Raw genomic sequence first — 26,548 nt, 5'->3', positions numbered from 1 at the left:
TTATTTTTTTTATAATTTTTAATTTATATAAATTTTACAATTTAGGTTCACTATAGAGCTATAAACTTATTTAGATTTGTTCGAATAGTCAAAGAATGAAAACAAAAGACGTGTACTTGAAATATTTATTTCACAAGCAATTTAAGTACAATCGTGGAGATGTACGAGTTACATATTTCTAAAATAATTTCTCCAACTCTTCTTCTTTAAACGCAATTTATAACATTCTTACAAAATATTAACACAAATAATCCATCCTATTATTGTAGCAATAAGATAAAAGAATAAAACATGATCGGATCGAGTGTTAATGAACGGAATAATGATTGTATCGATGAAAGTTATTGTCCACTTGTAAGTGAAAATCTGAACTTAAATCAGTTGGAGGATCGTATAATATGTAGGCAGAAAAAGGTATTTTATTTTTGCTGTTTTTACTTTCAACCGACAATATTATTATCTGTATATATTGTTAATGTCATGTTAAAGATTCAAAATATTTTTTATGGTAATTTCCAACTTTCAACTTTTGGAATAAAATAATAATCGTAAATTTAATTCATAGTATTCACGCGAATGAAATTAAAATAAAATATTCGATGACAACATTATATAAATTTATATAAAATATTTTTGCTTTAGCGTAGTAAAATTATAACATCGTTCAATCGAAAGTAAAAGTCGCCTTTGCATAGATACCTTTCCCAATATTAGATATCGGTATTGTCTTTTGTCCATTGGAAGAATATTTTGCTATACATTATGTATACATTTGAAGTAGCATTAATTGGACGTTTCGAAACATTCAAATGACGGAGAATTCAGACCTTGAAAATTTATATATTTGCGAAGGTAACATTTTTGGAAGATTTATTTGATACGATACTTTGAAGTATTAATTTTTTTGTTTTGCTTTTTACGTTAATCAAGCTTATTCCGTTTTTTCCGACAGTCCTGGTTAACTTAAGAGGAAATAATTGACGCTCATTGTACGTGTCTTTGCTAATCCACCCGTTGAACGTGATTTTTCTTTACACTTATTAAGCAAGGATAACTGCTCGAATTTCTAACAAATCTCCTGAATGAATTTAAGAGGCAAACTTTTTCGTTTTCGTATATGTATAGATCTTTCTTTTTCAGCAGTTTTTAGATACAATCGTTTAGAAATTTCCAAGTTTAGGTAGCATTATACAAAAAAATGCGAGAAGTGTTAACATTCGTGCCTTTAATTACTTTTATTTCAAATTAGGTGCGAAACAATAGAATGCTACATAAACTGAAATTTTTGTTTAAATAAAAAATTAGATTTAGATGCATTTTGCAAGAATCACAAAGAAATTTTCAATTTAAACACGTATTCAGAACGATATGTTTCTTTCGAACGAATCTTTCCTGACACGAAAATTCTCTTTTCAGGTAAGAGATTCCAAACGGACAATATCCATGTTATCCATGCAGTTCATTCCACTTCGCGTCTTCGATTTTTACATGTTCTTGCTCACGAGACAATGAAGAATCGCACAAAGCGAAATTTGATAAGTTTTTTACTCCCCTTTGTATAATTACCATTCTTTCGTCGACTTTAAGGCAGATTTCGAGGTAATTGACGAAACGTGACACTAACACGAACCCCTTATTCGGCAATTCGGATTTCAATAATTTTATAAAGCAAATGATTCACAGAAAAGTGAGTTTCTTTGGAAGTTAAACAATATCAATTTTCTGCACTTCCATTTTGCCAAATAAAGGGTTGAACATTTGATTGAATAAACAGACAGTGGTAAAATGTACCACCTATACAGGAAGCAGAAGACGCTTCCGATAGCCACTTTTTGCTGCTCTCTTCCTCTACTAATGTAGAGATCCACGACCCTTATTCCTTTGACTAATAATTTTATATATAGGATACAGACAATCACAGTTCTGGTTTTTTCAATTTAAAATGTCGTTATTAACAATTGTCATAAATAAATCGTTTTATTTCAATATAATACTACGCTGATGAAATATAATATAACATAGCAATAAAATGGAAGGTTAAACGAAATGGAACAGGAAATATTAAAATTAGGAAAGTGTCAATTGCAAATTGATAGAAAATGATTCTTAGTTGTACCTAAATTTGGAACTTTTCCTTCCTGATATTCAAAGCATACACCGATGAACACGTAGGAACGAGTATCGTAGTAAATGAACGAAATGTTCTTTATACTATTATAGAAATTATCATCGGTATACGTCAGTTCTCTTGCACAATCATTCGAAATATAAATTAATACTTAAACAGACGACATTCCCTTATCATAAATAAGAACTAAATCACGTAAATAATACTGTAAAATTACCATGAACGTGCTAGCCTTCTGTCATCCAAACTGCTGCTATTTCATGAACGATAAATCTTTAATACTAAAAATGCCATACGAATCGTATCCTGTTAAAAAGAAACAAAAATAATTAACATAGTTCAAAAAAACATTCATACGTTTCTTAAAATCTATACACATACGCACACATTCATACAAAAAGATCAAATAATTAAGACACAAGAAAAGAAACGGCTATAAATATAATTTACACTATTTGGTGGTAAGAACAAGATTATAATGATTTTGATTCTAGGCTGCAAATTCAATTAATCGTAAAAATAAACTAAATCAGCCGTAACGTGTGTTTTTGTAGGAAAATAATCGATTCACTGTGATCTCGAGATCCTTCCGTCATTTTCTTATTGTAAGTCAATCACGCCGCGCACTTTCTATGAAAAATATCCTATCTAAAGCTGCTATGATCTTATGGTATCGGTGTTTGCGTCGTTGATTCAGCTACTTTTATTTGATCCCCTTCCTCCGTATTATTCTCCTTTTCTTCGTTTTTCTGTTCCGTCTTTAAGGCTATAGCGTAGTTGTTTAAGTATTCCACCACTTGCATATGTCCGAATGTTTCTGCTTCATCGATCGGCCTTTTTCCCCATCTTAAAACCCGATATTTCCATGAGATATTGTTATTTTGTATTTTGGAATAAATTTGAAAATTAATCGAAGGACTCTAATCGAGAGATGAATTGACTGGGAATTTATTGTAAAATTTATCTTCTTTATGGATATTAGGGGATACAAAGCTAAAAGATAGAAAGACTAAGGTGGCACTTACCTGTCCTTAGGATTGTGAGGAACTCCACACTGTTCGATTAAAAATTCGACACAATCCAGATGTCCTTCGCTAGCAGCTAAATGCAGAGCTGTTCGACCATCATAATCCGACAGGGTCATGTCCATTCCGCTCAATCGATGCCTGAAATTAAATATAAATATAGATTATAATTTATATCCGTATCTCTACGGCTGTTTATGGAACACTAAATCTGCAATCTCAAAGAAATTTTTTAGGCAATTGAATATCTAAAAATTCTTAATTTGTAAGTGTTCTGATCGCAAATAACTGTTATAAATGATCAATAATTTTAATAATAGAAAAATATGATTGCACCGAAAATGTCGCAATGAGCGCGGCAGAGTTAAATAAAATACGTCTCAATAATAGCAAAACTGAAGCATATTAATAATCAAATAATTAATGATAATAACCTTCTCATCGCCGTAACATCGCCACTGGCTGCGCTGAACAGAAGATTAACGATCGACAGCCCTTTGGTTTCGTATTTGTGCCTCCTCGGATCTTTCTTGTTAGTCGCGTGCTTCAGATTGTCGTACCTGTGATCATAGTAGGTGCTACACTAATCGGGACGGGATGGAAAACGACGGGACATCAATGAACACAGACGATGTAAAGAAGAGAGTAATAGGCAGAACGTGTTTGTTCGGGTTCGTGCAGGGTTTGCGTGTACCAGGGGTTGTGAGAAAAGCAAAGGAAGGAGAACAAACAGTTTGATTAATGTGTGTTATCACTGATCTCGGTGGTCTTTTTATAGCATAAACAATCAAGAAATTTGTTACATCTAAAAGTGGACATCTAATCGTTTAGATGTTTCCTAAGTTCCGTGTGTTTGCAGCTACTATTGTTTCTCTTTTTCTTTCACTTCTTTTTTATTTTTACAAAAGCTAATACGTTGTTTCTATTGTGATCGTTGGTGTGCAAAATGTAACTAAACGTAAGTTGAAATCTATGCAAGCACGCTAAACGAAAGTCAATAACATGCGTACCTATGAAAGTTGAACTCAGAGACGAGTTCCTGGCAGAATTGGACGCCTCTGCAGGAGTTCCCAAGGGGATCCAATGGTGGAGACCACGTGCAAATACCCATCACGTTTGGTATCACTACCAAGAGACATCCTGACACTCCGGACTTCGCTGGTATGCCAACCTATACTCAGTTACATAATTTATTTTCAATATCTATCAATAATAAGTTGCGAAGGATAAATTGATAGAACAGTTCAGAGGAAAGATAAACATTTCAGTAAAAAATTGCATTTTCGCAAGATTTTCATTTTGACTTGATTTCTTCTCGCGACTTATCTTTATTAAGCTGCTTTTGATGACAAGAATATTTCTTTCTAGCTTAATATCCTTCCTTAAAAAGGTAAAAAAATTACCTTGAACGCAAATTGGCCACTGTAGTCGTACATTCCACAGCTGTGCATTAAACTCAGAACATCTCGAACGCTGTCAGGCTTTAAAACTTTTTCTTCGGTGATGGGACAAATACCACCGTTGGCCAAAGTGGCTGCCATCACTGACATTGTGTCACAATTCGCCTCCATGGAGCAACACTTTACAACAAACATTATTTAAATATTTTCTCAACATCATTTTTCTCGTATTTTCTGTAACAAGTTACAACGAAAGACAAACCAAGAGAATTTACCTGGAAATAGAAATCCAAGATTTCTTTTAGATTCGATTTATCGGGATAACAATTGTGCTCCCTCATGTAGAATCCAAGTGCGTAATTTCTGTCAGCAGCTTCCCGTTCCGATAAAAACACAGCGTTGTTGAAGCCTAGATTCTCTTCACCAGCTAGCCTCTTGAAGTAGTTTATTGTAAAATCGAATTTTTCGGCTAAAGTCATTTCAGGCTTGATTAGAGACTTTAGGAGAGAACAGATTAAGATTGCCCCAGCGTTGATCATAGGATTATGAGGTTTCTCTGTAAGGAATTAAATATTTATACATATGTGTGACATTTGATAATATAAAAATAATAAAACATAAAAATATCAAATACATAAAACGATGGCAAAGAAACAAGAAATCTTAAAAAAAGTAATAAAGAGTATTTATAAAGCTAAGAAGGAAATATTCAAACTATAGCATTCGTTATAATTTTTAATAGGTAAAACTAATTTTTTATTTAGATTTTATTTTTTAATTGCGTTCATAAAAATATAAAATCTGCAATCTACGAATAATAATCTAAAACTTACTGTTGTAATCTAGTACCAACTCGTTGAAGTTTCGTCCGGATGGTTCCTGGCCAACGTATTGATGGACCACTTCCTGTCCCAGCCTATCTAAAGCGATCGCATAAGTCAAGGGCTTGCTACAACTTTGCAAAGTAAACGGGATCGAGGTGTCGCCGATGCTGAATCTCTGTCCATCGATCGTGCAAACGGAAACGCCCCAGTAATCTGGATTCATCCTCGCTAATTGCGGTATGTACGAGGCGACCTTGCCCTCCGAGTTCGATTTGCATTTCCAGTAGAAGTCCTCTATGTGCTTGGTGAAGCCCGACCAGTCGGGGATAATGAATTGATGCCTAAACGCCCGCGAGATCAGCACTATGTTCGGATTTATAATTCTGAAATACAGTTGAAATTTTAATATTAATTAAAGCTACTCATTTCGAATCATTTAATCTTGAACCGATCTAGATCTACGAATTTATGAACGAATCTAAGAAATCTAAATCTTCCGTTTCGGTAGATCTTTTTTAAATCATGGACAGTTGTTAGCAGAAACAAAAGAAATTGGTAGAATTTTTGTTAGCAATTTAAGTATCGCGAATTTTTATTTTTTAAATAACATTAAACGAGAGTTATGTTAATTCGCCGCGAGGAAATTACCGTCTAAATTGTTCTCTATTCAATTTTTGAGTCTCGTGAGATACACCCTCGTGACCTCCGCACTTCAAGTGTTCCTTTCGTAAATTATCCGTAAATTCTTGAAGTCTAGGGTCTTCGTTTCGCAAACCGGTGGTCCTCAAAGCCTACAATTATATGAGAATGAAATAATAAATGATCAATTACATGAAAATGAAATTGATGGATATACTTACGGCCAAAAACTTTCCCACCGCTAGGAGGCCGGTATCCTCGTTTTTAAACATGTCGAAGAGGACATCTTCCGCGTTCGTCGCTTGATCTTGATCTCTAGTGCTGAAATAAGTAGAGAAATTGGACGATTATTCGTTTCATATTTGTGTAATTTTAATTAGATCGCCGAGTATAGATGGAATTTGTAAAATAGGAGTAACAAGGCGGAAAATAGCAATAAAAATTCAAACTACCATCTTCTCAGTCTACGTTGGTGCAATTTACTAGAGGGAGGATATAACACGCTTACTATTGTGCATCATTCTACTTATATTCTTGCCACATGGCATGCAACTTATTATCTTGGCAAAGTGACGAATTTACTTGACTTTATAACATATATCTTTGCTTTTATCGATATACAATAATAACAAGTTTGGGGAAGACATACTTCACCACTGTCATGCATAACTATTACTAATCATATAGTTGATACAGTATAGTGGGTATTGTACGCATAAGCTAGGATCTATGCCAATATTCGTTATTTGTAAACGTAACAAAACATAGACCACAGAGACATTTGAAACTTGGATCTCTGTCTGAAAAGTTTCTATCGAGGGAAGCTAAATTTAGTTGTGGCTGCATCGTCATCAATACCTTGACTAACGAAGTTGACGTTTATTGAATGACGTAATTTGTTAACACTAGTTTTTATTAGAAATTGATTAGATGAATGACACTATTTATAAAAAAACAAAGTTAGAAAAACAAGATGATAGTACATTTACTAGACGATATTTATGATAGATGATAGAACTTATATAGTGACCCACAAAAATATTTGAACACTTATAGAAATCTTCTATGAATATATTACACAAAATATTTTAAAATTGCATCAGTACTGTAATGAGTGACAGTGATGGTAAAATCTTAAAATGATTTAAATAACACACCACGTATACATACCTGTATATAAATGTTCTCTATGGTAAATGTTCATTGTAAGTAAGTTAATTGCTTTTAGGGAGAATATTGTTATATAATACAAAAATTCGAGAGATTTGTTGTAAAGTTCCTCAGAAAACTTAAATTCACTCTGCAATTTGAATTATATTAAAACTACAAATCTCGAAGTTTATGGCAAATTATATCAATTCGAAAAAACTTGACAACGGTCTGTATACATAGTCATAGTATTCAAGAAACGGGAAGACCTATTATCACTTCACCAAAGGAGAATTCAATAGCTACAATTTATAAAAAATGATTTGAAACATTCCACATGTTGCACCATGCAATAGTTGACAGCAACATAGTTGCATAGTACTCACTACATGTAATGACTGTCATGAATGAAGCTGTACTCGCTGCAAAAACAGAATAAGGACAAGAGATTAAAAAGAGAATCGTGTATTTTACCTAAGAAAACGCGCCAGCATCCTCCTCGAATTTTCACTCTTCTTTTCTAACCACATTGAACACGTAATTTTCGTTCTCATTGAATAGTATTCAGGGTCGACGAAGCTACTCATCGGCACTAACTCCGAATTTTCCATTGAACATTTATCGTTCAATTCTATACAAGGCATAACGATGCTGCTCTGATCCATGTCCTTCATATTTTAATATCAAAATTAAAAAAACTTTGTATGTAACTTGAAATTAATTTACTATTTCTTGCAATCCAAAATACTTGATTGGAGAATTATCTACCAATTTTTGTTTAAGCACTGATCAATAAACGATTCAAGTATTAATTAAAAAAATCGATATTTCGAATTAATTGGCACATCGCTCCACACGACAGTCACAGTTTTGATTGATAATATCGAATTCTACGATCTTGATGGACGTTCTCCAAACGGAAGATCTTTCAGAAGAGTCACGGACAATTCCTCCACAATTCTTATCAGGTTGGTTTGTACGAGATAACCGGAAACGCGGTCTTATATTAGCTGAGAAAAACGACCCCACTCGAACAAAGGAAAACACGATCCAAAAATAGCGGAAGATGCTAACAGGTAGCAATCTCCATGAGAGCGGTTCGAGTATGTATATTCTGGAGCAAATAGGTTCGGTACATCGAGATTCCGAAGAATTGCATAACTGCAAACAAAGATTGCCTACTATTTAGTTGTTCTGCTCCGTCTCTTTACTCATCTATTACTGTACTTCATGTTTTCATATTTGCGCAGTATCTCAATATTTTCCACACCATTTCCACATCTATCGAGCAGATTTAATAAGATCCTTCCATTTTAATTTCAATTCCTACATATTCTATTTATTTATTTTCTTTAACAAAATATTATAATGAACAAAATGATAATAAATTAAATAATTAAACATGGATTTATAATGTATAGAGTAGTCATAATATATATAATAATAAATGGAATTTAAATGAAAAAAAGCAGAATTTGAGGTAAATATCTAAAGAAATTGTGCAAGGTTATTTCCTAAGGGAATATTTCATATCAAAGAGCTTGTTCAAATTTTATGTTCGACGCATTGGTTGCATTATAGCACGATATGAACACGTGATTTACGCAAGCAAACGTTGAATACTACACAATAAATCACACCTGCGGTAAACAGTTGATTAGGCTTAATTAGAACCACTGGACCGTCGACAGTGACGATCGTGTGGTCAATAGTGACAAAAGCTTTTTAGTTCAATTTAAAGCCGACAATGCGAAAAATCTTATGCAAAGTTGAAGGTAAATAAAATATGCTTCCTGCTTCAACAAATTCATTGAGACTTTCATAAATCTCAGATCTCTTTTTACATTATTGGAGACATTATATTTTAATTTCCATCGAAGGAAAAATCATATTTTCGCATTTATACAGTGTATATTATAATATAAATCAACCACAAATCGCAGAAATCCTTTAAAAATAAATCATCTCGGGACAATTTTTGTGACTAATGAAAATGATACGATATGGAAATATTATACGTATGGTATTGATTTTTGTAACAATTCTTACCGTAAGTACGTTTTTCGAAAATGAGGAAAATCGTCTAGAAATGGTTCACAGAAGTCGAAACTGTCCATTATCTTCTGTCTTTAACGCGAAAAGCAATCGGTCGAATACTAATCGTCCATTGTTGAATGAGAAGCTCTATTATCTAAATACGTCTATTTCAAACACAAGACACTCTTCTGCGAAAGATCGAGTTTCTCGAAAGTCGAGCAAAGTTCTGAGAGACAACAAAGGGACATCCTTTGGAGTATTTAAATGGCCAGCAATGACGTTCAGACAATAAATTACAACCTATGGGGTCGAGTTCTCTGTCGTTCAATGGTTCTCAATTAATAATCAATATCATCTTTTCGATGTCATCAATTTACGAATCGAAAGAGAAGGAATTTTGAAGGATGATCTATAATCGAATTAATTACAAAAGGAAGAACGGAGAGATAACTGGAAGGTGACATTAAAGAGATTAATTTAAAAAAGATATTGCAATTGCTTGAAAGATAAGAATACACAAATGATTAGTGTTACAGGGGGATTTAAATGGAAATGGCAGAATCAATGGAGGAACAATTGCATTTTCTTCCTTTTTGTATCATGATAATTAACAATCCTACAAATAGAAGCGATTGAGAACCACCAGTATCGATTACTTCGGATTTATTGATACTCCATTGTGTTCCACTTAGTAGTACGGATCTATTTCTTCATTGTTACGAGAAACGATCCTTCTTTTTTTATCTAAATGAACGAAATGATTAAACATCTGCGAAGACTATTGTACTCATTGGCGTGGTTCAACTGCTCTGACTTCGTTCGTTGTTTGAATTATGCAATCGAAATAGTTTCATTACACTATTTGCAGAGGCATTCTCTCTTACGTATCACAACCGATGATTTCGAAACTAATGATTAATAAAAAGAAACCAGCGATTAAACCTTTGACGGTGAAAAAAGAATCAAAGAACTCGGAATGAACAATACATATTAGGAATAGTTGCTTCTTTTTCGTAAAGACTTTCTGCGTTTCTTTTTTACCTAAGTGTCGATACTCTCTTCGTGAGATTGTCTAATTGCAAAAGTGATAAAATTGCGAATTAAAAAGAAGAATCAACTTTTGAGATTTAACATTGCCTATATGAAGTGATGTTCCATAATGTACATATCTCGTATAGATTTTGTATAGATTTTCATCGTTATACCTTGCGAAATCTCATATTCTCTGGAGAACTTAGTCTAACGTCGTAGTTTTCCTCTCACGGTCGGAGCTATGCGAAATTCGAGAATGTCACGTAATTACGGATCATTTTGCGCGATTAAATGTAACACCATTCGAGTCGTATCGCTTATTGTTAATATTAGTAGCTTCGTGACAGAGAATAAATAACGAGAACGCGCGTTCTTTGAAACGAAACTATAACTACAAAACATAATCGAGTTGTTTAAAACTAACTTTGTAAATAGATATCTTTTAGATCACGCTATAATTACAAATTTAAAAATAATCGAGTGACTTGTTGTAAGAATTTAGAATAAAACAGAGGTAGAAGTAAGATAATGAATTAATTACCGTGTCTGTGCTCGTTCTAATTCTAAGGCACTTCCAAAAGCGGCATCCAAGTATTTTGCACGTCCCAGTTTCTTCGACGCTGGTACCGCCGCTCGTCTCTGAAATAATGTAGAAACTAGTTAGAACAAGCATGTTCGAAGAATATTTCGCTTTATTTTATTTTCTAATTTGTCGCGATTTGTTGGAGAACGTTTCGATTTTATTTCAAACTTGCTCAAATTTATTTTGAAACTTGTTCTTTTTGTTGAATGTTTTCATTATATAGTTCAAATTATCGTCTATCGATATTTGATTTAAGTGCCTTTAGAAAAATGTATTGTAATCTGAATTTAAATTCATTTAACGTAATATAGAATTGTTCTTAAAAATTAGTATGATTTACTACATTCATTCATTATTTCAGAATAGTAAAATTAAACGTATAAAATTCTATTCTGTGCGTTTGCTATTCTATTCTGTGTCCATTTTTCCATTTCAACGTCAAATCCGCTTTTCCATTATAAAAGCGGTGAAAATAAAAAGAGAAGGAGGCACAATTCCGCTTTTTAGAAACCGGCCCAACGATCGATAAACAAATTTCGGGTCGGTAAAACGTAGGAGGGGTGAAAAGTGGTGGTTGCCAAGCAATTCTGTATTGATTCTTCGATGAATCAACTACCATAGCCCTAAGCCGAAACCTGCCACGTGTACCCTTAATTCAGATCAGCAGGATCTGCATGAACGAGAACGAAAACAATAAAGGAAACGCACAATTGTTTCTATAGATGCTTCACTCATATTTTTCATCTGAATTCTGATCTATTCTCTGTAACTTTTAATCCAACTTTTAGTTGAATGATCGAAAGACGATTCAAATAATTGGGAAGTGGTTTCTCTTGCACTAAAATCTACCTTGTCTCCAAAATTTCATACATAGTTTCATAGAGTTTACAAGTCACAATGGATTTTATTAAATATATTATTAAATCTTAAATCTTCTTTAAGTCGAATCGAAAGTTAAGCTTTTTAATCTTCCAGGTTTTCTAAGGAAAAGTTCAAATACAAATACAAGAACAAATTTCGAATTTGAATTGCGGAAGAATAATTATTCGCAATTTCTTCTGTTTTCAACCCCTCTGAGACCCCTCATTTTTTCCACGATATTGGAAAACCAATTCTATAAATTCCACATGACTTTTAGTCGTACTAGATCAAATACTATAAATGATAAATAACATGAGACGTATGATAGCTCGTTGATGAACATTGACATCAATTTATCGCGCAGAAATGTTAACACGGTCCAATCCAGACGCGTGCACTCCAAGTAGCCGCGTATTTCTGTCGCTGAAATGGGATATTGCTGTCGCCCACGTGGACACACCGCGAACGAACAATTTTAACACGTCTCCTCCGTTATGTCAGATACCTTTTTCCCTCGAACTGTATACACTGTATGATTTGTGTACACATTTATACAATAGTATTATTTTTTACGCAAATATTCACAGAATGTTAAGATTAAAATAAAAGTAAATGTATTTTCATCGATATATGTCGAATATTTCGATAAAAGAATATTCAATTTATTGCGCTCTTTCATTTAGACTTTCGTCTTATTTAACAACGTCTGAGTTCTTTTAGTGATTGATCAATCAGCGACGATTCTCCCTCGAGGTCAGAAGCACCTCAACACTGTCTAATCAACGAATCCTCTAATCCTCTAGAAGATTCTGCTCGTGTCTTCTGAATACTTGTACTTTCCAAATTCAATTAGCGTAACCAAATATTCCAACATCCTTTAGTACCTTCGAAGACAAATAGTTATAGAGTTTATCTAGTCTAACTCTCCACAAAATAATCAGAAAATAATCAATGTTGAATGCTTCTGTTGTTCTCCAAAATCAATTATCAGCAATAGAACGTTCTTTCATCCTCTATCCAACACATATTTCATAGTCAGCTGCAAAGTTTATAATCCTTTAAATATTTCTAGGTCCAGCTCTCTATAAAATTTTAAATAGGAAATAATCAGCCTTGAATACTGCTCTTGTTCTCCAAATTCAATTATCAGCGACTGAACATTCTTTCATTCTCTATCCAATAAATATGAAATTCTACAACACCTCTTAATTCCAAAGTCAGCGAAATCGTTCGAAATAAATTATTAAATATCCTCTAGTCTAACTCTGTATTGAACACCAAGTCCACGAAGCAATCGATGAGACATTCTCACGCCGTGCCAAAAAGCCCGAGCTCTTGGCAATCCTCCAATCAATAAATCTACGAAGTAGAATCTCTCGGAATCTACTTGACCTTGCAATTCTTCGCACCTTATTGCTTGTGTGCAGCCTTCTGAGTCCGTTCGAGCCGACCTTGACGATCTTCAGCATTCTCACGCCCCTGACGATCGCCTCGCAGTTCATTCGAGCTGTTCGCCAAAGCAAAGCGCGACTGCGAAGAAGTAACTCGACGTGGATTAACTGGCACGAAGATTCACGTTGGCTGACACTTCCTCCTTCGATCTTCCTCTTCTAGACACACGTAAGTTCTCAGAAACGATGACACGAGAGACCCTCGACGTCCCGACAATAACGTGGTACTGAGGCAAGAAAGGGTCTTTTGCCAGGAGGGAAAGAAGCCGGCGAATAGGGCACATGCGCGACTTCGACGCGGCATTGTGAAATTCACCAGAGTATAAACGTTCATCTGCTGGCTGGTGAGTGAATGGAAGTGATTGCTGAACGGGTTGATGCGAATTGGATCTTTTTGTGGGTTCGACGTGGAGGGTTCGAATCCCTTCCTTCTGTGAAAGCTGATTTGCATAGGAAGGTTCGTGGAATATGAGAACGGTGCTTGGTAAATGTTGGATGATCATTGATTCGTCTGTGATATAAAATGTGTTGGTCAGATAAGCATAGTTAAGGTTTGACATTTTTTATACATTTTTATAGATTTGTATATTAACGAGGGTGTTTTTTAGTTACTACTAAGTATGTTTTTGTGTTACTACGTCATTAAAAGGAAATATTCCGTTAAAATGAAGAGCTTAAAGAATGGTACTTATCTACAATCTTGATTCTACATCTTAACGAACGCTTTTCTCTAATTTGAAAGTTCTCTGTACAATTAACACTTGCATGAAGTACCAGACAACGCAACCTTTTCCTTGTTGTAAGCTAGAATTTTCATTTAATTCACCAATTTTTATTCTTCGATTACATTATACACGAAAAAATGTTTGCTTTTGTATTAATACCTATTTTAATATTTATTAAATTTAATCCTTTATTCGTTATCAACAACAGTTCGTATTTTATCTAGATAAAGCTTTAAATCCATTTAAAAATCATATACGTATATGTACAGCGTTTATATATCGCTCTTCCATTTATCGCTTCAAAAAACATACCACGCAGACTCGATAAAAATAAGACAAGATCTTTGAAAGAATTTGGCTATTAAATTTATGTTTGAGAATAAAACTATTCATTGAATCAAAATTATTCTTCGTTTATTATTGTCTTGCTATTATTGCTTCGTGTTATAATTGTACATTGGTGAATGGTAATAGTAAACGATGACGAATCGTGTACAATCCTGAGCGTGAAGAATCAGAAACAATATAATAAGTATAAGCTGGTGACGGTTGAGTCTTACGTGATTTCGTAATTAATTAAAGGTAGCTGCCCTTTAAATAAACTTAACATACTTATACGATAAATTCTATAAAATACAGAGAGTACAATTATACAATTGCAATACCGTGCGAAGGAAAAACGAAAAAGTGATTCGCATAAGCAAAAATTGCAAATAATTTTGAGAATTAATCTTGCATTTTTAATATTTAATACTTATATAACACGGCACTAATACTTTACTTTTTTCGAAGTCGAAACTTCGATTTTTCAAAATTTATTTTCACTTATTACACTTGGTCCTTTCATTCCTTTTATGATAAAAATCTCTTATTGTTTTATATTTTCCACTGCACAGTATCACAGTAGATCGACCTACCGAAAAGATTTTCAAAAATAACGAATATTTGTATTTAATATTGCCTCGATTAAAAAATTTTATTAAAAGACAATCGTGTGGCAACAGAAACCTATTAAAAACTTAATGTTAAAATTTCTAAAAATCAACACCTTGTTCATCGGCGCAGTATTTGAACATGTAATAAGAAAAGAATAAGACAACACATTCGTTGAATAAGAGTATAATGATATTTTTAAGTAACATATAACTACGTGATCGATGAACCAAGCGTCTAGAGATTCTCGAAGAATAATAAAAATTAAGTACTTGGATCGTGTAAGTTGACCGCCTAATTAATTAAACCTATGTTGTACGACAGTCAGCGAAAGAGTTGAGGCAGTTTTACATTCATACAGAATATTACAAGTATTATCATTAACTTACACCGATGTTTAATACTTTGGTTTTCATTTCACACGTCCTATCATCATCGACGTAGTCTATTTTGATTTTTCGCATGAAAAAATATCTCTCATTGCACTTATCATGCATAGAGCGTTTAAACACGTTTATGAATTCAACCAGTGACCATTTTTTATTTTTTTATTATATTTTATTATATATATGATTACAACACGTAATCATTTTTTTCGTTTTCCAAATTTTTCATTAGATTGGTCACCGTGAAATTCACGATTTTATAACAATCTTTTCTCGATACCTGGAAGACTATAACACGAATGGCGTCCAATATACATTGTAAAATCTCATTTTCAGAAAATAGAGCGTAGAAAAATTAATGTTTCTCTAAAATATCGCGTAAACGTTTCATTTCGAAGGCTCGAGGTGAAAAAGGGTATAAATAAGGATGATTGTGTGATCATAGATCGATATTTACAGATGACTTCTCCGATGAAAAACAATTCAGTGTTATAAATAATCGTGTTAATAATGGATAGATAACTGAAAATGTTGTGGAGCAAAGAGATTTCTAAAAATTGTACAACAGCGAATTCGTATAGTTTCATCTAACGCGTGAATTCTATTTCTCGTATGAAGGATATAATTTTTTATCGTCTCACATTGCAACTGTGATAAAGTCTTATCAAGGGCTGATATGTACGAGTATACGTATATATCGCGAATTGTATGAAACATGACTTTTAAATATTTGTTAAAAACGTGAGTTACTGTCCTGAGATAAAAAGGCGGAGCTTAAAAATCATACAAGATCGCTACGAGATCGAAGTATCGCGAAATCTTTCTGAAAGTTAATAAACTTTAAAGATATCTATCGCAAAGTATAACAAGATGCAGACAATTGCATCCATTGTTATCGAGTAAAGCTTGATCGATCAGAGAAGTAACAAATACTTCCTGTTCCTTAATAGTAACAATTACAATGTAAGAATATAGTAACTATAACTTATCAAAAAATAAACCTATGTTCGTATTGGACGTTTAGTATCAATTCCCTTTAAAATTGAAATTAAAATAAAAATTAATAAAATTAAGTACAATGGTTCTAGATCTCGATCCTCTACAAGTTCCTCTAAACAGATCTATACGATTAAAAATACTTTAGTTTCTCAATAGAGAATTACAGAATTCCATAATTACATTAAAACTATCACAATTCGAAAAATTACACATTAAACGATATTACCATCAAACTATTCTCTTAAACGACTAAACATCCACCAAACGCAGGTTTCCAACCACCTCCCCCCAGACTTTTCAGATTACCGTATCCTGATAAGCAGGAGGTCCACTGAGAACAAATTGCCTCTGGCTCTGCCTAACAATATCTGTTCTGTTGGGAACCTGAGGTGTAGCTCTCACTCCATGATAATTGCTATAACTCGACCTAGCACTAGCTGGTCGATTATTATAGATCTCATCCAAATCTTCCCCGTTTAAGCTTTGCGTACTAGTTTGTTGAAAAGTTGGATTACTCTGACCTTGCCACTGCATTGGACTCAATTCGTTTGGTTGCCAATTATCAGTAAGATTTCTGGTAGAGTTGCTAGCATCCCAATTAGGGTAACTTTGATTCGTATAATTGCTAGTGTTAGAGTAATTGTTAGAAGAATCTTGGTTCCATAAGGTAGGAGAAGACACAGCCATATTCACAGCTTCCGGCTGCCAGTTGGAGTTCCTATCTCTGTCCCAACTCATCGAGATTCTATCATAGTTGAGCGTGCCTTGAGACAATGAATTCACATTTTGATTGGTAAGATTGCTGGGCGTTGTATTAGCGTATAGACTTTCCTGATGATCCATGATTCTGTTCACGGGATTCTTTCTGCGTGACTGCCTTATAGAACTCCTTCTGCTGGATCTTCTTGTCCCGTCACGAGAGATCACAGATCTTCTTTTCACTCTGCGTGGAGTCATTGGCTTTGGAGACACGCTGTCGTCGTGAACCGTGGGCTCTGGCTGAGAGTACTCGATGCTGTACAGAGGCCGCGGTTGCTTTTTCTTCCGCTTAGCTTGGGCTGCGTTGGAAACAAACAAAAATCTTGTCAGTAGGTGTTCTGTTAAGGTAATTATTCAGTTTGCGCTTGGATACTGACGAATTAATATCGCAGATTGGTTCTGCAATAATTCTGAATGTAGATAGTTGCGGTGATTTTGGATGAAATTTGAAATCTAAAAATGGAATATTAAATAGATAGGTGAATCTCGAAGTAATAAGTGATTAAAAAATTACTATAAAGTTTAGGTATTAAATTTTTTACGATTCTTACTCCACATTTGAACGAAATTTCTTATAGATCACGTCGGATCTTCATTTTTGGAACGAAGATTAGAAAGTAGTAATATTTTCTAAGATTTTTATATTTGGATTTGTATACCAAGCACAAACTGCAAAGTTAAACACACACTTTTGAGTCAAGTGACAAATGTAGTTGCGTGTTATCGAAGTATCAATACAAATCTTCAACTGTATGAATGAGAAAAACAATCGAAGTGGTTGAATTATTACATGCACATGTTCATTTCTTTTCTAAATTTTCAAACGACGATGCGACTTTCACGTGATCTTGAGTAATTGAATTAGTTAGACTCTTTTTTAAAGGATCAGTCAGACCTAGTCTAAAATTGTCATTTATTCGTCTAACCAAATGGTAAATTATCGCGTAAAGATTTTAGATTGCAGTAATCTAGTAGGAAAGTACTGACTGAGAGACGAAAACATCAAGAATGAAAAAAAATACAATAAAATAAAATAGTTCCCCGAAAACCCACAGAAGAATAGGAGAATGTTAGAGAAGGAGTGAAAGAAAAGAATGGGGGTTAATAAATAAAAAAGCAAGCAAGTAGTAGGCATTGCACGTTTATTGTCGCCAGTAAACTGCACCAAAAGTAAATTATATGATACAGTAAAATAAATTATACTATAAAATTAAAATCTACGGCCTTAAACGGAGTACACAACGACACTACTGTACAAGCTTTCGACAAAAGAAGGGAAAGATAAAAGAATCTTCGATTGTACTACGAACAAACGTTTCAACGTTGAATCTGAAGTGACTCGTTAATATTAAATATTCGGCTAAATCCTCCAGTACATAATGTGAAACGTTTTATTACTCTTATAAATAAATTACGTAAAATACGTAAACGTAATTATATATATGTACAGTATACATTTAGTGAGCAATTTACTTGCAAAATTCATTAAGTTAAGTATGTCTGACTTAAAATATAATAGATGATTAATCATATAACTGTGCGAATAATATTGTATGCAATGTTTGCAAAGTTATTCAATAAGAATTAAACTTAAAGTAATATATCTTAAGTAACGCACAGGCAGTATCGTGAGTCGTGAACAAGGTCAGCTTTAGGTCCAATGAGATGTGATGAGAAAAACAACTCATTATTGTATAGAGCTATTTCATTGTGACTGTGACAGATGTTTAGAATAGGTGTATACCTGAATGTAGATACTTAACATTGAAAATTATATAACTATCAGCATCAATTAATCACTGCAAAACGTAACTCTACCGTTTCTTCAGTGCATTTGTATATGCATAGCTCAATAAGCATTGCATTATAAGTATTGTCTATTATCGGATTGTATTAAATGTTCATTGATCGATTATTGTGCGATTTTGATTGTTGGCAAATTAACCAACTGTTTATCAGAACAGTGGAAACAGTGATATCTTCGTGCCTATTCATGATTTATATTCGTGCCACCTGAAGAAACCAATTCTTGGTGAGTAAGCAATTTGTGTATCTTTCTTTTTTCTTTAATGAAATTTTATATCTTAATTAAATCAATCTTCGACTCTAGAATATAAGTTTAGTTGTTAAATACCTGATGATTCTTTGAATGTTGTTTACTCATCACACTTATGATTGGACTAATATTTCAACGAGCCTTGATCTGCAACTCACAGAACATTCTGTGTAATTAAGATGCACAGAAGTCTATAATAAGAACAGCATCTTCGTCACTTCAGATTTTTCTTTTTAGCTTCGACATATTGTTAGACATTCTTTGATTGATTGATCCATGGAATGTCAAAAGTACTAATTTAGTAAAAATTTATGAGGGAGTCTGTATATATGATATCTTACAAATTTCGATTATCTGTATACTTTCATCTACATAGATATGCAAAATGTAGCTTCATCGTTGTTTAAAAAAGAAGAATATAAAATAAAATATTCTATCGAACTTAAGAACCGTAAACAAGTATTAGCATGCACTACCAAATACTCATACACGTTTCATTAAAATGAAAAAGTGTTTCGCAGCACCTTATAAACACAAGTTCTTCACCATCATGATACAATAAGCTAATTTCAATGCAGTCTAAAGGTCTCTATCATAATGCTATGTTGTAAGCCAGGCCACGCGTGTCATCAAGGGAATTCTTAATAAGTACTATTCGTATAACAAAAAGGAAAAAAAAATATAAATAATCCTATACATTAGTGAATGTTTACATATAGCGTTTCTTCCATTCATGCTGTACTCTTCGTTCCCTTTCAGATGCAACGTTATTTTGTCTCGTATATTATGAAAGCTCATCTATCAAGCATAGCTTCTTAAAGTTACAAGTTCGATAATAAAAAGATCGAATAAACATTTTCAACCAACATGATTCATAGTTCTATACGTATCACAGTGTATGCATTAATATAATAATGCATGTTGTCTAATCCAACATGAATCGTATATATGAAAATATCTATGAGCAAATGTAAATAAAAATCTTCGTAAAAAAAGCAAACGATGCTACTGAACACACATTGTCTATTCTGCGTTATCAGTCGAAATACTTTAAAGACGTAGTAGAAATTATTAACCTGTTACTGTGATGTTAAAAAATTGATTTAGGAAAGAAAAAGATATTCTTTCTAGACTAACAAGAAGAAATCAATCGGAGAAGGCACCCTAAGCTAGCTACTCTCTAATCGTTCTATCTATTTGGCAAGGATAGGAATTCTATGTAACACCTTCGAATTCTCTACAAAATAGCATTAAAATACATTTCATTTCAGTCCATATGCTGTTTTAATCAATTCGAGGTCGACGATGCACTGTATGCACCCTATACTATTAATCCAACGCAAACTCTCTTAAAAAGAATTTTAAGCAAATCAATAATTTAGAAATCTTCAGGAAACACTATACAAAAATCAAATAGTATAAAAAGAAATGGGTGAAACATTTACATCATTATCGGTTTAAATAAAAAAGTGGTTCACTGTTCTGCTGAAATATTAAAAATAGTATTAGATTTCTCAGGATCCTCTTCAAATGAGACCCCGACCTCGAATGGATTAAGTTAGAAAGAAATAAACTCTATATATATTTTTCTAATTTCTAACAATTTAAAAATTACTGGCATACAACGACAGAGGTCTACTATCTCTTTTAGACTTATTCTGTTTCTCTTGGTCAGTCACGTTCTGTTGATTCTCAATTGCCAATCTTGGATCTGAGTAAAACGACCGCATTGACTGTTCGCGAACGTGGTCGGTAAAGACTCTAGGCTTGTTGGGGGCTTTATTTTGCTTTGTTGCAACAGGTCGACATTTGACACGCGGAGATGCAACGGGACTATATTTGGACGAGTGCGGATGGTACAATTTGTTCTTTTGATACTTCAATTTAGCGGCACTGTCCAATGAATCGTATTCGTCGTATGGGGATACAGGCCTCTGTAAATGATCCAACGGATTCGAATAGTCGTTAGAGTAATCAACATACTTTAAGTCGCGACTGGATAGATTGCTTCGTTCAGTTCTGATCGTGTCATTTCTGAAGCTACATTTACTTCGTCCGGAGCTGTTAAATGTTTTATCGTTATGTTTTGGGAAGCTGGTATCGTGACAAACTGATTGATGAGAGCTAGCTGTGCCTGCGGGGTAATTTTGAGCGGAATTTTTGTGAGGGTGGGCAGGTGATGGAAGAGCCGAGTAGCTAACGTACATAGGATGTAACGGCGTGTGGCCTGCCAACCCAAAGTCATCACCTCCCACAAAGTCAACTGAAATATGACGTAGAATCGATTGCATTAGATCGAATTTTATTGTGTTTGTGACGTGAAGGTAGTGATTCTTTTTGATTAAAATTAAATTAGATGGTATATGAGACTCATTCGAATATAGCCAATTTCACAACAGTTTATACGTTTGCAATACATGTTGTATCAGAGATCGAAAAATAATATTCAAGCTTCAAAGATGTTATTTCACAGTACATTGAACATTCGCAAGAGAATCGATGAGTAATGATGTGCATGAGAGAAACCATTTTACTTCGTGCTTTACAAAAGGAGCAAATGCGTGCAAACCATGAATCAGGCAAAGCACTTACCAAAGTGGAGGATCAAATCCACCAATGAAATCAACTGTAACCGACAACCCTCTTTTCAAGCAATAATAAATCTTAAATTTATATCATTAAAAAAGAAATATCCAGAATGGCTGGCACAATCTTTTTCTGTAGCGAAACATGTTATTCTGTATTATAAAAAGATTTATCATTGCACGTTTTAGTTTTTTGACTGTATAAAAATAAAAAATTAAATTTTGAAAATTTTTCCTTGATCTTGTTTACCGATATCAGGAAAAAATATTACCTAAATTTACCACCAAATAATATCCCAGGATAAAATAGAAAATAATTTCACTCTGCAAACTAATTCTTATGCTAATCTGACACTGGCATTAATCAAAACAAAAATTCTTGAGTTTTATACTTACAGCTATCATCTTCCTCCAGGAAAACCTTACTTAGACAAATACCACCTACTATTGCAATAAACTAAAACAAAAGAAATATTACTTTAAATATTGTAATTAGTACACTTTTACTAAATAGTGAAACTTAATGGTACTTACACCTAAGATACATTGAGTAGATGCATGTAAAATTTCAACTACTTCATAATCTAGCACACAATCTGTCACGTTTGTAGGTCGGGCAGGTCTGAATAATTCTGGTTCAGTAACATCATAAATAGCTTTACAACCCGGTCCATTGACATGCCACCAGGAAAAACTACCAGTACCGAGATTTAAAATATCACTATTCTAAAAAATTAATTGTGATTAAAAATCAATTAAAATTATGAAAAAAAATTACTTAAAAAGGAATACTTACTTTGTCAAGTACACCAACATCGAGGTAGAAACATATCATGAATATATTCCACCCTAACCATAGTGTATTCCATATACAATACTAAAATAAATTTAGTATACAAACAATTATTTCTGTTTATAATAAATATGTATATAAAAATATATTAAAGTAAAATGAAGAGATTGTACTTACCGATATGATATATTTAGGTCTATATTGAAAAGCTCCGAAAAACCCTAAGATTACAAATATAATGTTGAAAAAATTGACCAGTATCGGGGCCCACATAAAGCCCAGGAAGTCGAAGACCTGGCGCTCTACCGTAGTGATCTACAAGCAAAAATGAAATAATTCCAATTAAATTCAATAAATCAACAAAGAGTCTGAGTAGAATATGTCTGAATCTTAAAAGATTAATTTCTTTCATTTCTACCAACTCCTTTTTGTCTACAATCTTAATTTGCACCAATTGCTCTGTGTTCTAAATACCCAATTAATCCGATGGATCAAATGCGAGCCAGTGTTCATGAACCATTTAACATATTTTTTGCTTTCAACTAAGATACTTGCTTTAAATAACATCCCATTGTATTTTTACTTTTATCAAATTCCATTTTAAATCCTTTAAAGCTCAATTAATTGATATTGCATCAATTAACACGATATTGAATTAACCAATTTTGTTAAGTTATCCTATTTTATATGCACTTACTGCATTTTTCAATTAGCAAAAACATCTCTGTAGTGCAATGTAGAACTATGTATCGGTATCGATGCGAGTCGACAAGAAAGCGCTTAGAAAGTAGTAAAAGCGATGTTAAATGGATCGGTCAGTTTCTACACGGAGATCTTTATTCCGCGGAGATAAACCATGCGATCTATAGGTCGATAAAGCGATGCGATAATCAAGCATGTGCCTATGTTTCATCGAGCCATGATATCGTCGATAAAACATTTCGAATCGTTTACAGTTTATATCAATGCAACAATCCATAGACCAAACTCTTTAAACTCTTTATTTTTATTTAAAAAATACTCGATGAATAATATCTGTCCAATAATCAGAGTCTTCTCATAAAAATACCACGCAGTGACTCAGTGCTAGAGAAATACGAATTACGTGTGTCACAGGATGACGATAATTTTCTCTATGAGAGGACAAAAACATTTTTCCATCGAAGAAACTCACGAGTTGCAAGGTGCATATTGTCAGCAGGAAGTGCCTTCGATTACAAATTCCCATGTCATTTGGCCAGATAGATGTTTTCGCGTGCGAGGCCACGGGTATCTTTGATCACTCGATAGAAACGATCTCGTTGCACGTTAGCTGCATTACTGTGGCACGTTCCAATGCGTCGCCATGTTTCCTTGGCACTTGTTCCGTCCCTTTCTTGCGACCGACTGGTGCAAGTGACATGCACCGACGTATATACGAACACGATTTTGTAGCCAAGCAACTTGACTACGGTCTACTCGAGCTAGTTCCGTTCTATTGGAACGACGATATCGCTACGCTTTTCCTACTTTGTTACTCTCTGCCAGTACAATTGGTAGTGGCAGTACGTAAGTACAAATACATACAGTTTTGTTTAATTTTAAGCTGTTATGTAGAACTAAGCAATTCTTTACAAATTATGAATCCTTCTTTAGGAATCGACAGGAATTTTTGGCCCCAAATTGGGGATTTGTATTAGTAGAATATGATGTGGAAGGAGGTGGCACACAAAATCTCTGTCAAACGGTTCTTCTGAAACAACAAATTGTAAATATGTATGTATTACGTTGCAAATATATATATCCTGATTATAATTAGCGGGACTTCTACGCTCTATGAAAAAGTTTAATCAGAAATCTGCTTGATAGGAATTAACAGAGGAATTAATAAAGAATTAATTCACTTATTTTTAGATGTTACTCGAAGTTAGCGAACATGAGTTTTCTTTTTACATAGTTCACGGGTAAATCAAGAATTCTAATTGCGGAAGTGCTACGCATTAAAGGCGGAAGAAGCTATGTATGTATGTATTTAAAAGTTCTCCTTAGAATGGAACGATTTAATTGAGTAGACTATAGCGTATAGAAGAGTGTATTGTGTTTTTGTTCTACCATCTACGGAATGCATTGTGAATTTCGGTGTTTGTGAATGGTGACACGCGCAATATGTATTACGTGTTTATATAGTATACATTATGCTGATAGGTGAAATAAAAATGACGCATTTTTAATTTTAATAAAATATTTGCAGCAAGCGGGATTTTTGTCCTTATAAGTAGATATATAATTTATATAGTTTTACAATTAATAATTTTTAGAGGATGAAATTCTATTTGAAACGGATGAGCAACGAAGTAGTGTTGCATTTACTTGCTTATTTAAAAGCTTAGTGCCACATTTTTGTTGCCTGCAACGGGTTCGATCCTTTTTCGTCTTGTCAGGTCATTCTCCTTTATTTCCCCTGTTTTCCGCTCTTTGTATTCCTCTCTACCTACCGCTTCTTTACATACATTGCGTTCTGGGTCAGTTTTTGATCCCTTTTTTACATTCATTTCCTATCTTGTATGTATATCTTCTTTAAACACATATCTGAATAAAGGCAATGGAAAGTTTTAGATATGTAAAAGTCTTGTAAAATTCTCTTAATTATCTTTATAAACGTAAATAGTTCATTATGTTCATAAATAATATTAAAATGTATTATTATAAATTGTAACACAATTTATTTTGTACCAAATGAATAAATAAAGTTTTTTATCAAATATTAAATAACTTCACATATTTATATATTATTCCTGGATAGTCTCTTGTTTACTCAGCTTAGATTATAAATTTTTATTAAAAAGCTTTCAAGATAACAGGAGCACAGAATCATAATTGAATGGCCACTGAAAGAAATGAAAGGAAATATAATATACAATAGAAATTTAATATCAATTTTATTATACGCATCCGATATTAAAAGTTTTTTTTTATTAAGAACGTACATACAGAAATCGTGAAGCTATTAGAGAAAAAGCATAAGAACGTAAAAACGTTAAAAATTTTTGAAATTTGCTCGTTTCATGGACCCCGAAACACTACAGCCATCTAGCGGTGAATAGGTGAAACTTATCGACAGGAGGTAAAATTAAGAAATCCAACTTCTCAGTTCCGAGACAGAATTTTTTAACTGTTGACGTTTCAAACGAATGTTTTTGTTTAAAATTAGTTTTTTTTAAGTATGTCTAGTTTCCCAATTATAAGCAATTTTAGAAAATCATTTTGTCGATAGACAATGTAGCACTACTGTCATCTAACAGGGAATAGATGAAACTAATCGACAGGAGGCTAGATGGTTATGGCGTTCCATGGTCCATAAAATAAACGATTTTTTAAAATTGCTTATAACTATGAAGGGGAATATTTAGAAGAAACTGATTTCAATTACATCGTTAGGTTCTAAATCTACAGGTATGTCCTCAAAAATTAAATCATTGAACCCAGTAGCCGAGAAATTTAAATTTTTTAATTTTACCACCTGATAATTAGTTCCACCTTTTCATCGCTATGTGGCGGTAGTTTTTCGTGACCCATGAAACGCGGGAATTTAAAAAATTTGTAATATTTAATAAACTATTGAAATAATCTGTTCAACGATCATTACAAATTATTTCAAAAGACATAATCTTTAATTTACAATCTTAAATATCATATAATACTTTATATAATTCTTTCACATTTATCAATTTATCAATTTTAATTAAGTAATCTTGTTGATCGCGAAATAATAGAAAAAGAACTGTAGTAATAAAGAATAGGCTAATAAAAATTCTAAATCATTAATTTATAGAAATAATTAAAACGAAGATACCTTTACAGAACTTGATATTATCGTACTCTTGATTTATATATGTTAAAAATTGATTTTCCAATGTATAAAACGTTACGAGCGAACGTAATTCCATTACAAAATAAGAAAGACATTAGAAGATCGAACTTCCCGTCAAATCTTTTAAAATGCTAATGTCGATAAACGAAATTATGTTTGTATAAATTAATCTGCATATGAATAAATTCGATATTAAGTAAAAAAAAAAAAAAAAAAGAAAAAAGAAAAAGAAAGGAGAGAAAAAGAGGGGAAAAAGGCGAAATATCAAACCTGTTCCTGATTTAAACTATTAAATTAGCTAAAAATGTGGCTTACGAATACTGTCGTTGTAGA

The 26,548-nt window shown here is 33.1% G+C and overlaps 2 protein-coding genes and 1 long non-coding RNA gene across 20 annotated transcripts; 1 reads left to right on the top strand and 2 right to left on the bottom strand.

Moving 5' to 3' along the window:
- Nucleotides 1–946: 946 nt before the first annotated feature.
- LOC117234168 (sodium/potassium-transporting ATPase subunit beta-1-interacting protein) lies at nt 947–23,679 on the bottom strand. Of its 10 annotated transcripts, none has more exons than XM_033495120.1 (8): nt 23,540–23,679; nt 22,543–22,680; nt 22,369–22,449; nt 22,107–22,298; nt 21,969–22,029; nt 17,028–17,230; nt 13,461–13,466; nt 947–1,376 (listed from the first exon to the last, which is right to left on the bottom strand). In XM_033495120.1, the coding sequence occupies exons 1-8, from the start codon at nt 23,591–23,593 to the stop codon at nt 1,359–1,361; spliced, it is 753 nt and encodes a 250-aa protein (XP_033351011.1). In that variant the 5' UTR covers nt 23,594–23,679; the 3' UTR covers nt 947–1,358. The 10 variants fall into 10 exon arrangements, 9 of the variants coding, with proteins under 9 accessions (XP_033351011.1, XP_033351019.1, XP_033351010.1 ...); XR_004493481.1 differs by lacking the exons at nt 947–1,376; nt 13,461–13,466; nt 17,028–17,230 and adding exons at nt 18,057–18,944; nt 19,066–19,134; nt 21,580–21,613; XM_033495128.1 differs by lacking the exons at nt 947–1,376; nt 13,461–13,466 and adding an exon at nt 20,603–21,250 and having other exon boundaries at nt 15,223–17,230.
- On the bottom strand, nt 1,952–13,361 carry LOC117234166 (glutaminase kidney isoform, mitochondrial). 8 transcript variants are annotated; one of them, XM_033495111.1, is made up of 13 exons: nt 13,088–13,302; nt 10,776–10,873; nt 7,552–7,587; nt 6,238–6,337; nt 6,026–6,168; nt 5,387–5,760; nt 4,829–5,109; nt 4,557–4,733; nt 4,164–4,324; nt 3,588–3,731; nt 3,154–3,294; nt 2,749–2,974; nt 2,083–2,434 (listed from the first exon to the last, which is right to left on the bottom strand). In XM_033495111.1, the coding sequence occupies exons 1-12, from the start codon at nt 13,178–13,180 to the stop codon at nt 2,794–2,796; spliced, it is 1,929 nt and encodes a 642-aa protein (XP_033351002.1). In that variant the 5' UTR covers nt 13,181–13,302; the 3' UTR covers nt 2,083–2,434; nt 2,749–2,793. The 8 variants fall into 8 exon arrangements, with proteins under 8 accessions (XP_033351001.1, XP_033351003.1, XP_033351009.1 ...); XM_033495110.1 differs by having other exon boundaries at nt 1,952–2,974; nt 13,088–13,361; XM_033495112.1 differs by having other exon boundaries at nt 1,952–2,974; nt 3,588–3,713; nt 13,088–13,360.
- Nucleotides 13,211–24,575, top strand: LOC117234171. Of its 2 annotated transcripts, none has more exons than XR_004493483.1 (5): nt 13,211–13,298; nt 13,384–13,586; nt 23,482–23,913; nt 24,001–24,120; nt 24,259–24,575. It is a non-coding gene; the product is annotated as an uncharacterized LOC117234171 (long non-coding RNA). The 2 variants fall into 2 exon arrangements; XR_004493482.1 differs by having other exon boundaries at nt 13,384–13,680.
- Nucleotides 24,576–26,548: the final 1,973 nt, after the last annotated feature.

This window comes from Bombus vosnesenskii, unplaced genomic scaffold (assembly GCF_011952255.1).
Source record: "Bombus vosnesenskii isolate JDL3184/JDL3185 unplaced genomic scaffold, Bvos_JDL3184-5_v1.1 scf7180000013302, whole genome shotgun sequence".
Lineage (NCBI taxonomy): Eukaryota > Metazoa > Arthropoda > Insecta > Hymenoptera > Apidae > Bombus > Bombus vosnesenskii.
The sequence above is the reverse complement of the archived record's forward strand: the minus strand, read 5'-3'. Positions and strand labels throughout refer to the sequence as shown.